Source organism: Anguilla rostrata, chromosome 16, assembly GCF_018555375.3.
Source record: "Anguilla rostrata isolate EN2019 chromosome 16, ASM1855537v3, whole genome shotgun sequence".
In the NCBI taxonomy this organism is placed as follows: Eukaryota; Metazoa; Chordata; class Actinopteri; order Anguilliformes; family Anguillidae; genus Anguilla; species Anguilla rostrata.
In genome coordinates this window covers 29,768,814-29,783,229 of record NC_057948.1, presented here as the reverse complement: position 1 = coordinate 29,783,229, position 14,416 = coordinate 29,768,814, and the positions used below count along the sequence as shown (strand labels likewise).

Sequence of the window (14,416 nt, the reverse complement as noted above, 5' to 3'; positions counted from 1 at the left end):
GCTTCAAAACGATGCCGTTTGGCTGGCGCATTTGTTTTACTTTGCTCATTTCCTTGGTCTCCTTTAATATTGTTACAAAAGTTAAAAAAAGAAATGCCACATAGGTCATTACTTCATAGCAGAGAATTACTTGTATCTTGGTTTTTATGCTGTGATCTGTTAGTTTTGGCAGGGGATGGCTGGCCATTTTAAAATAATTATTATGATGATTGTTATTAGTATTATGAGTATTGTTATTATTATTATTATTATTATTATTATTATTGTTGTTGTTGTTGTTATTATTATCATTATTATTATGTATTTATTTATTTATTTTTGACTATTGCCTGCACCAAGGACCCTTCTCTCTTGTTTGTGGGAATGAGAGAATTTGAAGGTGAGCCTCTCCCGTGCTCTTGTTGCTCGCACCTCCCCCCTCCAGACCGTCAGGGTGGAATGTCCCCCGCTCCTCTGTGGCGGCCTTTCTGTGCTCTGAATTCCTCGCGCTTCGAGTCTCGTAGCGAGTCCGACTCCTGAAGCAAAGCCAGCTGCACAGTTCACTTCCCTCGCCCTCCTCCTCCTCCTCCTCCCACTCTCTCTTTCCCACCCCTGCCTGCTCGTCATACAATGGGATGGCCCGGTTCCCCCCCCTCCCCACCCCCACTGCAGTGCGGGAGATGGTACGGCCTGCCGGTACAGTTCTCTGAGCGCCGTCATTGATTCAGTAGTAACGGAGCGGACGGCTTTCAGAGCGGGCGCAGCGGAAGCCAGAGGCGAACAGGCAGACGGAGAAGCAGAGAGAGAGAGAGAAAAAGAAAAAAAACCAGGAAAAGGATCCCCGGCCATTTCCTGCTTTCGGTTCGCTGCCGCCCCGCCGCCTCCTCCCGCCGCCTCCCGTCCCTGCTATGACCCTGTTTAAGAGCGAACATCGCAGCCCGAGACGTGAGTATGCCGGGGCGTGCTCGCCCTGTTTCTCTTCCTCCCTCTCTCTCTCTCTCCGCACTGTCATCGTCTTTGTGGGTCCAAAAAAAGCCAGGCAGGCAGGCAGCGGCAGGCGTCCCCAGTTCACACCAGCGGCTGGCCTGCAGTTGCTCGGGGACGGAGTGGGGGGGGCGAGGGGGGGGGGCAGCCGAATCATGAGCAGAGGTGGCAAAAACTCCACTGTTTACTCCCGGTGGCAGCTGTGTTGCACACACTTGGAGAGGGGCAGGCAGCCAACAGAGAGGAGGAGTGAGCGTGTGTGTTTGTGTGTGCGTGTGAGTGTGAGCGGACGCGTGCGTATGTGTGTGTTTGTGAGTGTGAGTGTGTGCGCGCGTGTGAGTGTGTGTGTGCACATGCTTGTGTGTGTGTGCATGTGCATGTGCATGTGTGTGTCTGTGTGTATGTGTGCGTGGGTCTGTTTGTGCGAATGTGTGTGTGTGTGTGTTTGAGTGTGCGTGTGTGGGTGTGTGTGTGTGTCTGTGTGTGCGTGCATGCCTGCATGTGTATGTGTGTGTGTGTGTGTGTGTGCCTGCGTGTGTGTGTGTGTGTGTGTGTGTGTGTGTATGCGTGTGTGTGTGTGCATGCCTGCGTGTGTGTGTGTGTGTGTGTGTGTGTGTGTGTGTGTGTATGCGTGTGTGTGTGTGTGTATGCATGCCTGTGTGTGTTGTGTGTGTGTGTGTGTGTGTGTGAGTGCGTGTGTGTGTGTGTGTGCGTGCATGCCTGTATGTGTGTGTGTGTGTGTGCATGCCTGCGTGTGTGTGTGTGTGTGTATGCGTGTGTGTGTGTGTGTGCATGCCTGTGTGTGTGTGTGTGTGTGTGTGTATGAGTGCGTGTGTGTGTGTGTGTGTGTGTGTGTGTGTGTGTGTGTGTGTGTGTGTATGCGTGTGTGTGTGTGTGTATGCATGCCTGTGTGTGTGTGTGTGTGTGTGAGTGCGTGTGTGTGTGTGTGCGTGCATGTATGTGTGTGTTGTGTGTGCATGCCTGTGTGTGTGTATGAGTGCTTGTGTGATGATTCATTGAGGGCTGGGGTGGCGGTTGAAGAAGCCAGTTAAGTGTGTGACATCCTCAGGAATGGCACCGATGTGACGCTGAATCCAGGGCGACTCTGTGGCTGCCACTCAGCAGGGATGCCCCTCCCTCTGCCCCCCCCCCCCCTCCACACAGCGGGATGCCCCCCCCCCTCCCTCCCCCCCCCACACAGCGGGGATGCCCCCCTCCCCCCCGCCCACCCTCCCTTCCCTCCCACCCGCCCCACCCAGGGTAGCGCAGACAGCCGGGTGTCACCGGGGCAGGGTCCCACCCTGCTGGTCAGCTCATATACCACCCCATGGGCGCCAAACAGGCTGGGCATGTCACCGGGGGTGGGGTGGGGGGGGCAGTACCCTCTGAGGGTGGGCATGCGTGGCTGGGCAGGTGGGCAGGACGGTTTACTCCTTTCCTCTCCTCTTCCTGCAGCATAGTGGGCCAATGTGTAGCAGGATCTTGCAGAGGATACAGCAGATCTCAAGAGCTTCTAGAGCGGTTTGGGTGCGATGTGCCCCAACAAACTCAGACACAGAGGAGTCCTGACCCACCACCTAGGAGGGAGAGAGCGTGAAGGGTTGCTTAGCTACCTCCCTGTAGAGAGAGGGTCATTTCTGTAGCCCGTCCCAACAGAACCGGGCCCACGTCGAGGTCACTGCTGTGATCATTGAAATTGAAGCTGGTGATTATCGCTGTCAGGACCGATGGTGCCGAGGGTAAACCCAGAGTGGCAGGATGTTTTGTTTCTTTATGCATTTCGCTTCGTGCTGTTATTTGCAATTTATTCACGCTTCTTTAATTCTTTTTTGTATCGTGCAAACGAAAATGTTCAGCTGGAGCGTTCAGCTGCCGTGATTTTAAATGGACCTTTTGAGTGTGTCTGGGTAGCAAACATTTTTAAAGAAATTTGCATAAAATTTTCTGAGTAGTTTCATTCTATTCCATTTCATTTCATTCAGCAATTATTGTTTTGGTCTCTAAAGGAATTACTGTTACTAAGTTTTTTTTTTTCCCCTTCATATCAAAGCCTTTTCTAGCTTGTACCTTAAATACGAATTTAATTGTGATTTCTGGAAGAGAAACAAGTGCAGTTAGTGGGCAGAGGAACAACGTCAGTGAACTGCTGGTGTCTCAGCAGGTTTTAATGGAGTTCCACAGGAGGTGGGGGGGGTGAGGTGGGGGTGACAGGGTGGAGGGGAGGGGAGGGGAGGGGTGGGTAGCAGTCTGTTTTCTTGGTTCCTTGTGAATTTGACCGCTCAGATTGTTGCTGCTCCATCCCTGCAGCTCGCTCTCCAGGCTGCTGTAGCCTCGCCGAGCAGCGCCTGAGATTGAGGGGGGCGTTTCCACAAGGGGGGGGGGGGGGGCGGGGGGGAGGGTGATAGGGTTGCGCTTGAGACGTAGCTAGAATTGCGGCCGAGGTGGGTCTCGACCCCGCCACCCGCTACTATAAGACAGCAGTCACCAGTCTTGGTGGGTACTCTTCTGCCCCCTGTGGGTGCCACTGTCCGATCGCATGCCTTGCAGCCTACTTCAGGTGAGGGACCCCTGGTGGTGGGTTTGCAGTAAAGCGGTCTCTTTGTAAGGACCCATCCGTGCTGTGAAGCGCCGCCGTGATCCACGATGGCGAATGACGGGTTTTTACCGTTAGCTCTCCCCGCTGAGCGAGCGCCTCTCCGCTGGACCTCTCAGGCCGTCCGTCCCATCGGCGAGGCCGCCATTGACCCTGGGCCACGCCGCAGAGCTCGCACGCGGCGGCGCGTTCGACAGAACCGCCGATTTCTCGGCCGCGGAAACGAGAAAAAAACCCCGCTCGGTCCGTCACGCGGCGAGATAAGATAAGATGAGCGCGTGACCGGGAGAAGAACCCCTGCGGAAGAACATCGATCTACAGGAGCCAATCAAATCGAAGATCAGGGGGATACGCGCTGGCGTTTTCCAAAAGCCGGGCGCAGAACCGCGACGGTTTTACCAAACCGGCGAATCAGCCGCCTGTTTACAGTGCGCCCGGGCTCCTCGCTAATCTCGCAATAATGCGATTGTTTTTCCAAAAATATAATAAGCGCCCCCCGTCCCTCCCCTGTCCCCGCCCTTCCCTCGCCGCGGCGCGGCGCTCGGCTAGGTATTACACGGCAGTTTGAGGTAAACGGCCACAATTACCCGGCCGACGACGCGTAATTATCTCGCGAGCGAACTCCGGAGCACGCGGGCGACCTGACAAACGGTATTGATCTCCGAAGGCTCCGGCAAATTAAAAGCAACCGACCGGCAAACAGATGGCGGGGGTATTCATAAAGCCCGCCGCTAAACGGGCAACAAACATTTCAATTACGGCGTGCTTTTACGCCGTCCTCGACGAACGGTGCCTTTCTTCCCCCCGTCGCCGCGTCCGGGCGCCAGACTTATTTTGATGTGTGCGGCTGCTGTTTCCGCTGTGCGGGTTTTGCCAAGAAACGCACGACCCCCCCCCCCCCCGTGCAGGGATCCGCTCGCCCGCCGCTGAGCAGGAGATTTGTAATTCATCTCATTTCTCTTGAAATATGTGAAAATGACAAGCCTTTTTTAAATGGCTTTAAATCCCCTCCTTCTTCCACCCTCCGCCCCCCCCTTCACACACACACAGACAGACACACTTTAAATTGTATTTAACATTAAAAAGATTTTGCCTTGTTCTCTAGCTCTGAATGAGAGAGACATATATTTCTCAGACTTGGGTCTGGCACACAAACAAAATGGAAATTATTTTTGGTGTCTGTAGTTAGGGGTGGACTAACAGTACTGCGTTTCCCAGAGATTTGTGCCGTAATCCTCAGAATATTGCTAGGTGCAGATGGCACTGAGTGCCTTTCTCCCCCCCCTCCCCCCCCCCCATTGTACCTGGGATGGGCTCCAGAGATTTATGAGTATTCTGTCATGAATTTATGAATAAACTGGAACCCTAGACATTTGGCGCACATCTCTGAGTGTTTTTTTTTTTTCTTTTGGGGGTTGGGGTGCATCCACGCTAATCTCGCGCCCCAAAACCGCTGGATTAAGACAGCGGGTGGCAGCCGGGCGGCAGGGGTAAACACGGTGAGAGGAGGAGGCGCGGGCGCCCCCCCCTCGGGTCTTGTTAACACGATGTGAGAGAGCAGTAATAGTCTCCCGAAGCCTAATGTCAGCTGCCAGCCTTCGACCTCACACAACTGCACTGACTGTACGGCGGCAGCCTGAGTTTGTACATTGTTATATTGACAAGGCAACGGAGAGCCGGGTCACTTATCTGGGTTTTCCGCCGCCCTGCTAATTGGGATGCAGGCCTGTCCCCGTGCCGCAGTGACTAATTTGCTCTGGGCCCTGGTTCGTCTCATTTGGTTGTTTTGCTGTGGAAATGACTGTCCCCTGGTCTGGTGTAAGCATAGCTCCTCAACACTCAGCCTGACTGGTGCTGATTGTGTGGGGAGTGTGGGAGGGTACACGTCTCTGTGCCTTTCTGTGTGTGTGTGTGTGTGTGTGCGTTTGTGCCTGTGTAGGTGTGCCTGTGTGTGTATGTGTGTGTGTGTGTGTGTGTGTGTTTGTGCCTGTGTAGGTGTGCCTGTGTGTGTGTGTGTGTGTGTTTTTACACATGTACTGGTGTGTGTGTGTTTGTGCGTGTGTACCTGTGTGTGTGTGTATGTGTGTGTGCGCGTGCGTGTGTATATACGTGCGTGTGTGTGTACATGTGTCTGTGTGTGTGTGTGTGTGTGTGCATTTGTGCCTGTGTAGGTGTGCCTGTGTGTGTGTTTGTGTGTGTGTGTGTGTGTGTGTTTGTGCCTGTGTAGGTGTGCCTGTGTGTGTGTGTGTGTGTGTGTGTTTTTACACATGTACTGGTGTGTGTGTGTTTGTGCGTGTGTACCTGTGTGTGTGTGTGTGTATATACGTGCGTGTGTGTGTGTACACATCTGTGTGTGTACATGTGTCTGTGTGTTTGTGTTTGTGAGAGTTTATTGTCAGATGCATAAAGGGCTGCAGCACTTAATGCTCAGAGAGCCTGCAGGTGAGCTGACAGGTGTGTGTGAAAGTGAGGAGAATTTGGGTTTGTGTGGCTGCTGGTCCTCCCCTTCAAACCCCCCCCCCCCAACCCCCCCACCTCCTGACCCCGCCCCCACTCACAGGCTTATGCAACCATTTCCCTGCACATTCACACTCATGACCGTAAAGCTGTTTACACACACAGGTGGAGCTGTTACCTTTTTTGCAGCCTTTTCAGCACGAGCTGCTAATGGACGGCTGAGTAACCCCATCGCGTTGAATGACATCGAAAAAGTCGTTGAAGGAGTCGAAAAAAGGAAACCGGGTGGCTTTTATTTTAAAGCATTGGCACCCTTGTAATTCCATCCCCAAACTAAAAGCCGATAGCTTTTCCTTTTATTGGAAGGAGTTTATCGCGGCACGGCACCCTGGAGGGTTTTTTCGCGCGGAGATCCCGGAGTAAATGCTAATTGTATCGCATCGTATTGTGTTTACCGAACGTCAGAAATCGCGTCCCACGGGCGCAAACTTCGCTTGTTCGGGATGGCGGGGTGCAGCGGCCCCTCTCCTGTAATGGTTTTATAGCGCAGTAGATTAGCCGAACAAATTTAACACGTTCCCTTAGCCTCTCAGCCCGGCGAGCCTGCAGCTCTATTGTTCTGTTAGCAAACCTGCGCTAATTTGAATGCTGCCTGCGCATTCTACTCTTTCTTTACTTAAGAAAAAAAAATGTTCGCATTTTCCTCATAATGGCTATGATTTTCCTTCAGAATGAGACAGAGGGATTAGTGGAAATGACACATGAAATGCCTTCCTCGACCTTCCTCCCCCTTCCGACCCCCCCCCCCCCCCCCCCGGACAAGGCCCCGCCTGCAAGCGCTCACGGCGAGCGAATGAACTGCGCGAGCCTCCTGTGAGGTTAGCGAGGAGCGTGTCTGCGCACAGGACCGTTGGGCTGGAGGTGAAAGGAGAGCTAAAGAGGGGGAGGTTCCGTTAGCCGCCCGTTCCGAGGGGCTTCGATCTGATTTATGTGCCCCGGAGGACGGCAATCCTTGTCCCCGAAAAACACCAAAAAACAAAAAAAACAGGGTCCTGCCCATAAATGTGTACGCATGGCGGGCTCTGTGCAGATGTGGGGAATTGTGTCAAACGCTCACTTTACACGATTACCCCCGGAGACCCCATGTGCCTGTGCACACACAGTGCTGCTCTCCGTGGAAACGGCGGCCACGCCAGCAGGGATGGGTTTTCATTGGTGGAGAGCGTGATCGGTGCACTTCACCATAGAGGTCGATGGCTGCTTCCCCTCAAAGTTCCTTTTTTTAAATCCGGAAACAGCCGCGGCCGGGTCGACTTTTCCTTGACGTGGCAAGGCCTCGACTGATCGATCTGCCCCCCCCCCGCTGCTCCGCCAAAATCCATAAATTTGTCGCCGCAAAAGAGGGCTTGGGAGGAGGCCTGGGGGGGGGGCGCGCCCCTCCCATGTTGAAATCGTCTGTGTCCCCCCCTGGCCTCCTGCCACTGTTTTTTTTTTTTTTTTTTTTTGCGCAAGCCGAGCTCATCTCCCAGTCCCCCACCGTCCCCTCTGCTCGCTGCTCAGGTGAGCAGCGAGCGAGCGAGCATCATAATTACCGCTCCCTCCCAGCCCGACCGAGCGCTCATTAGCATGCGCGAGGAGCTCCGTGGCAGAGCCGCGGGGACGAGGAGGAGGAGGAGGAGGAGGAGGAGGAGCCGCAGCGAAGCACGAATCGGCCGCGGGGGGGGCAGGCAGGCTGCGTGGCCTCCCACGCGAGATCCAAGGGCCTTGGAAGGACCTTAACGAGCAAACGGGGCGGGGGCGGGGAAAAGGCACACGCTCAGGTCAACAGGGGCAGGCCGGGTGCAGACCGGTTCGGGAGGGAGGAGGACGGCGTGACCCCTTTCCCACACCTCTCAGGGTCTCAGAGGGTCTGCACTTAAAGCCCGAACCAGAACTCGCTCTGATTTGTTCTTGGCGTGCTATCGTCATGGTGATGTTGTTTAACCCATCGGGGTGCTGTAGCTCATGATTTTTTACGGACCCTGAATAATTGGGAGTCTGAAATGTGGGTAAAATGAAGAGATGCAGTGCCTGTCAGGTGGGACTGGAGGCTGAATTCGGATGAGGCTCCATTAGGGTCACAGCTGCTCCAGGGGAGCTCGGCCAGGCTCACACATTCTGACAGGCAGGCTGTGAGTGTGAGTGTGTGTGTGTGTGTGTGTGTGTGTGTGTGTATGGGTGTGTGTGTGTGAGTTTGTGTGTGTGTCTGCGTGTGTGTGTGTGTGGGCTCGTGTATGTGCGTGTGCACATCTGTGTGTGTGTGATAGAGAGAGAGGGGGGGGTCTGGTCGAGGTGTTTGGTTTGAGTGGGGGAGGTACAGGTGCAGGCTGAAGGGGGTGTTGATGGAAATTGGGCTTTTCAGATCCTGAGCTGAATTGAGCGCAGGAATGAGAAGCAATTAATTTCACAGTGGCAGATGGAGGGCAATTAGACAGCAAAGCACTTCATTTATCTGGCCCTGCTGTCTGAGCGTGTGATTCCAGGGCTGTGTGGGGGAGGGGTGGTGGGGGGGGGAGGGGGTGGGGTCAGGCCGTCTCCGGCTGCCTGCGGTGCCCGGCTGTCCATCTCCCCCGCCCCCGCTGGGGTCCCTGGCATCAAACCGCAGAGGAGATCAGCCAGAGTCTGTGACCTCACCTGCAGGGGGGCGTGGCCTCTGCTAGACAGCCAGGCAGCACTGTCAGCCTGTCCTGTCAGAGCGGGGAGGTTGGGGAGGTGGAGTTCGGGGGGGGGGGGGGCAATGGGGGCGGGGGAGATCACGCTTCAAAGGTTCCCACTCATTACAAACCCCTCATACTAATGCACCACTCCGCAGGTCCCGGTCCAGCACGGCATAGCACGTTCTCAATGGTCACAGTCCATCCCCCAACTCCTGCGTCTTTATGGAAGTGTCTTAGAAAGTTCGGTTAGGGAAAGCATCCTTTGTGTACCCATCTGATGAAATGTGCTGAAATGTTACCATTGTTCTGCAATCCTGTTTTCTTTTTTTTTTTTTGGCCAGTCAAACTGCTAAATTGTATACTTGTTTGATCAGTACTATTTCAGACCTGAACAAGTGATGAAATGTTTTAATTGGCCATGATAGTCTTTTGCTTTTTTTCCCCCCTCTTTTGGGGGAGGGTACAGTGTTTTTGCATTGCTACACAGAACAAAGGCAGGAAATTGCCCCCAACAAGTTTAGACTCATCTGGGAATTGTTTCCAGACACAAACTCTCCTAATGAGTTTAAACTGACTGAATGGATTAGGATGAGGGACGCTGTCAAAACCCTGGGTGCGAACGGTTGCTTTATTTGAGCTGAGGGGCTCCTTTCTTCAGTCAACCAGAGGCTGGAGTGTGGAGTATGGAGTGTTGGAGTGTTGGAGTGTTGGAGTGTTGGAGTGTGGAGTGTGGAGTGTGGAGTGTGGAGTGTGGAGTGTGGAGTGTGGAGTGTGGAGTGTGGAGTGTGGAGTGTGGAGTGTGGAGTCTGGAGTCTGGAGTGTGGAGTCTGGAGTCTGGAGTCTGGAGTCTGGAGTCTGGAGTCTGGAGTCTGTTGCCAGCCTCTGGTTGCTGGCTGTTGTCTGTTGAGTGCCACTGCCTGTGTTGAGTGCAGTTCTGTTCTGTCGCAGACATAAGCATGACCGGAGAGCTGAAATCAGGCCGCCCCAAGGCAGGACCCAAGAGATCCGGCAGTGCCGTGTACGGGTGAGTCCCTGCCCGTTTCTATGCCCACACAACAGACAGCAAGCACACACACACACACACACACACACACACACACACGCCGGCCCTTATTCCTTCTCCTCCGCATCGCCAGTCTGTGTCCGACTCCACGGACTGCCCTCTTTGTTTGTCTCCTAGAGATCTCAGCTCAAGGATTCTCCCTCCAATGGTTTCCGATTTTTCTAAAACTAGGAGGAAAGCTAGAAAATGTCAGAGTTTCTCCACCTTCAAAAAACCAGAGCACCCTGGACATTTTGGGCTGTGTTCCCTTGTATCGCAAGTGCTTTGCATTCCAGCTTGGTTCACTTATTCATTATTTTATCCCCCAGAGATGGAGGAACCGGCACGACTGGTTCCTAAGGGATGAGATAATTTTCCCAACAACTAGGCTCAGTGTGCAGATGTTGCAAATTGCAGTAGACATCTGTACCCACCCAGACCATAACTAGCATTTATTGTGACCCATGTGTCTCCCTGGTCTCTCATTAATAGCCCACATCCTGGACTACTCTGGGTTCTGATTATGGGGGACATGGTGGGGTCATAGCTTTATATGATGGGTTGTTTTCTTGTATGGAGCCTATTTGGTGTGTGTGTGTGTGTGTGTGTGTGTGGGTGTGTGTGAGTGAATGTGTGTGTACATGTATATGCTCATGCATGTTTTTGCGCGCATGTGAAAATCTGTGTATGAGCATATGCTGTTAGCTAAGGGTACATTTTTAAATGGCTCAGTGGTCCTTCGGCATTTGGAGAATGTGGGAGCTCTGGGCGAGCGCTGAACGGGACAGTCAGCTCTAATTATAGTTTCCTGAGCCCAGGACACATCATCGCTGGTACTGGCACCGGCTGGCACAGTACCACTCCCATCTTCAGGCAATTGCACAATTACAATTACGCAAAAAAAAAAAACAACAAAAAAAAAAACCTTCCACTCAAGCACAGCCGACACAGTGCGTGGCAGGCTCCTAATCAAAGGAAAGACACACGCTTAGCCTTTCTTCTGCAGACACTGCGGCTACGACGCTGAACGCGCACCTGCACACTCCAAATCCCCACTTTAATGAAATACTCTTTAATCTCTCTTGACCTCCGTTTCGCCGGTGGGGGGGTGAGGAGGGGTGGGGGGAATCTCTGAGTACATCCCCGTTGTCATGATAATTGACCCAGCTGCTGCTTGGCTCAGCTGCGGAGAATAAATCACGGTGATGGAGAAGATTACGCTCTTCTCCACCGCGGCCTCGCCTCAGACAGAGAGGCTCGGCGGAGGGGCGTGCGGTTCGTCTGCCGGCGCGCTATATTTCCTCCCCTCCTGCTCTCTCTTATCTGCCGCGCTCTTCTGTATTTATTTTCTCCTTTTCCCCTGTCCTGTTGCATTCTCTTCCTCCCTCCGCCCCCCTCCCCATTTCCTCTTCCTTCCCTTTCTTCTGCCCTCCTCCCTTTAATGGCTCTCTCTCTCTCGCTCTCTCTCTCTCTCTTGTCTCCTGTCCTCCACTCTTCTCTGTTCTTCCCTTCCTTTGCTCACGCTGCACCGGAAACTTGAAAGAGAAGCGCAGACCGTGAGCGGTGAGCGCTCTCTCTCTCTCTCTCTCTCTCTCTCTCCTGTAGCTGGGAGAGCACACACTCTACGCCGGACTGGCTGATCAGAAGCCGGTGCAGACAGAAACACAGCGGCTGGCTGGGATATTTTAAGGGAACAGACAGTCAGTCATTTTTTTTTGAGACAGCTAGAGACTCTTCAGCAGATTCATGTTTGTAAATGTAATTTCAGATTTGTGTGTGTGTGTGTGTGTGTGTGTGTGTAGAAGCAGTAGTAGTACTGGCCCTCAGTTTCAGTGTACTTCATCCACCCGTATGACAGAGCCGGTGTTTACCGTACGGCTGATCGCTGTCGGAGAGGAATGCCTGCGCAAACACTCCCGCTCCGCGGTCTCGGTGGCTCAGCTGTCGTGACCCCAGAGGTGAGGGTGGCAAGGTTTGCATATGCTGGATGCTCTCCAGAGACCCCGGCCGACTGTCCCTGCTGGGGATTATCAAGCGATACAACGAGTCAACAGCGGAGGAGCTGTTCCTGATTTATGTGGGAGGGGCCCTGCCCCCCCCCCCCCACGGTCGGTCTCAGATGCGCACGGTCTCGGCTCGCGGATGACAGGATAAAAAAAACCCCGGAGAGGTTGTCTCGCGGGCCACTGCAGGCCACTGATCCGTTCTGTTTTTTTTGCGAGTTTCAGCTTCTGGAAGACCAGGTTTTTCTTCCGGAAAAAAGACCATCAGGATGTGTGAACAAATAAGCGTCTAATGTGAGGGAAAAAGAGATATTATTTCACTCGACAAGAAACAGGGCCCAGCGCAGCCTCCGCACAATCACAGGGTTCACGGAGTTTGAGCGCCCCAGCTGTTTTTTCTGTTGTTTTTTTTTTTTTTTAAAAAGCAAAAGGGCGTGCGGACCAGATGCCACCGCTTTTCACCGCGGTCCAACAAACAGTCGCACAGGCGTATGTTTTAATCAGGGCCCCAGCTGCCCCGTGCTACTGACGCACCCCCCCCCCGAGACGCGCCGCGGGCCTAAGAGATCACCAGGGCTCAGGGCGCACGAACAACAAACAACAAGCGTCGGATAAGCTCCTCTGAATGCTGCTCTATTAAGGCAGGGAGCCGGCGAACGCACCGCGGGAGCGTTACACGCAGCGAGCGTAGCTTATGTTCTATAAAGTCTTTATGTACAATTTGGGCGATTTCCACCGACTGCCATCTGGAATCCTCGGTCATATTATTAGCAAGCAGCTGGTTTACAGGGCTTAATCACAACCTTTAGTGGACCTTTGCAAAGTCCAATTCCCGTGTACGGTTAAATGCATACGTGTAGGGACAGTGACACAGTGTTGTTGTTTTGGCTCTGTATTCCAGGACATTAGATATGAAAAAAAAAAAACAATAAATGTGAAGTTAAAGTGCAGGCTGTGAAGGTTTTTAATGTGAAGGTATTTACATCCGTATCAGGTGATCCTTGTAGGAATTCCAGCCCTTTTAATATTTGGTCCCCCCATTTTAGGAGAGTAAAAGTAACTGGACAAATTAACATGTGAAATAAAGTTGTCATATATTGTACTTGGTTACAAATCTTATCCATTCAATGACTGCCTGAAGTCTGAAACCAGTGGACGCTAGGTATCTTCCCTGATGATGCTCTGCCAGGCCTGTACTGTATCTTCGGTTTCTGTTTGCTATTGGGGTGTTTTGCCGTCAGCCTTGCCTTCAGCAAGTGAAAGGCATGGTCAATTGGATTCAGGACTGGCGATTGATTTGGCCAGTCAAGAACATTTCACGTTCTTGGCACTGAAAACTCCTCGCTCGCTTTTAGCAATTGCTTGGGCTCATTGCCCTGCTGCAAGGTGAAGCATCTTCCAGTGAATCTTGGAGGCATTTGGGTTGGATCTGAGCAGATGAGATGTTTCTGTACATTTCAGAATTCATCCTGCTGCGGCCGTCAGCAGTTATATAATAAATAAAGACAAGTGAGCCAGTTCCAGCGGCAGCCAGACGAGCTTAAGCCACAACGCTACTTTCGCCGTGTTTGCTTTGAATTATGTGCAGTTCTTTTCTTTCTCCACTCTTTCCTCTTTCCATCACTTTGGTAGAGGTTAACACTTGTCTCATCTGTCCAAAAAGAATTTGTTCCTGAAGTTTTTAATGTACTTTTTTAAATTATTTTTTTATTTTTTATAAAGCAAACTCTAGCCTGGCCACTCTGTTCTTGAAGCTTACCCGTGCTTTTCATCTGGTGGATATGCTGTCATTGTCTTCTCTTTGTTTTAGTCTTTGTCACATCTATGCCAACATCCTTGAGAGTATCGTTGAGCTGTTCAACCTCTTGAAAAGAGGTTTTTCTTCACAATTGAAAGAGGCATTACTTCACAATTGAAAGTATTCTTTGGTCATCCACTGCAGTGGTCTTCCATGGTCTGTCAAGTTGTTTGCTATTGCTGAGCTCACCATTGTGTTCTTGCTTCCTAACAATGTATCAGACAATGGTTTGACTACGTCTCTGATCACTATTCTGATTTTTCAGCCTCATGATGGCCTGCTTTACTGGCATTGATACTTATTTGGTTCTCATGTTAAGAGACAACAGCAACAGACTCCAAATGCAAATTCTACATCTAGAATAAACTCTAAATCTTTTGTTAGCTTTCTTGTGCAAGAACTAATGATGATTTACAAATTCATACATTCTTTCACTGATCACCCAGTATGAATGAAAATAGCTGACAGTCTGCACTTTAACCTCATATTTATTGTTTTATTTAAAATGCCATGTGCTGAGTACAGAGCCAAAACAACAATTATTGTGTATCTGTCCCAAGACTTTTGCATTTAACTGTATTTGGGAATTAGACATTAGGAAGGTCCTCTAAAGCTTTGTCATTTCAAGCTCTGAAAACCAACAGCTTGACAGTAAAGTGCCCAATGACTCCAGATGACAGTTGGTGGAAATCCACGAGGGAAAGTTCAAAATAAAGGTGAAAATTTCAGAGCACAAGGTTCAAAACATTACCCGCCCCCCCCCCCCCCCCCGATGGTGAGCCTGATGCTGGCTTTAAAACACAGCGGCTGTGGCACAGTTGGGAGGAGACTCTGAGAACACCTGGCCCCCCCACTGAGAACACC

At 51.9% G+C, this 14,416-nt stretch overlaps 1 protein-coding gene across 1 annotated transcript in view; it reads left to right on the top strand.

The window, feature by feature from the left end:
* The first annotated feature begins 653 nt into the window (after nt 1-653).
* LOC135242364 (RNA-binding Raly-like protein) overlaps nt 654-14,416 on the top strand; it is a 69,169-nt gene continuing 55,406 nt past the window's right edge. Inside the window, exons 1-2 of the mRNA XM_064313403.1 lie at nt 654-924; nt 9,658-9,733. Of these exons, the coding sequence (XP_064169473.1) occupies nt 888-924; nt 9,658-9,733 (113 nt within the window). The 5' untranslated portion in view covers nt 654-887. The remainder of the gene's footprint in view (nt 925-9,657; nt 9,734-14,416) is intronic.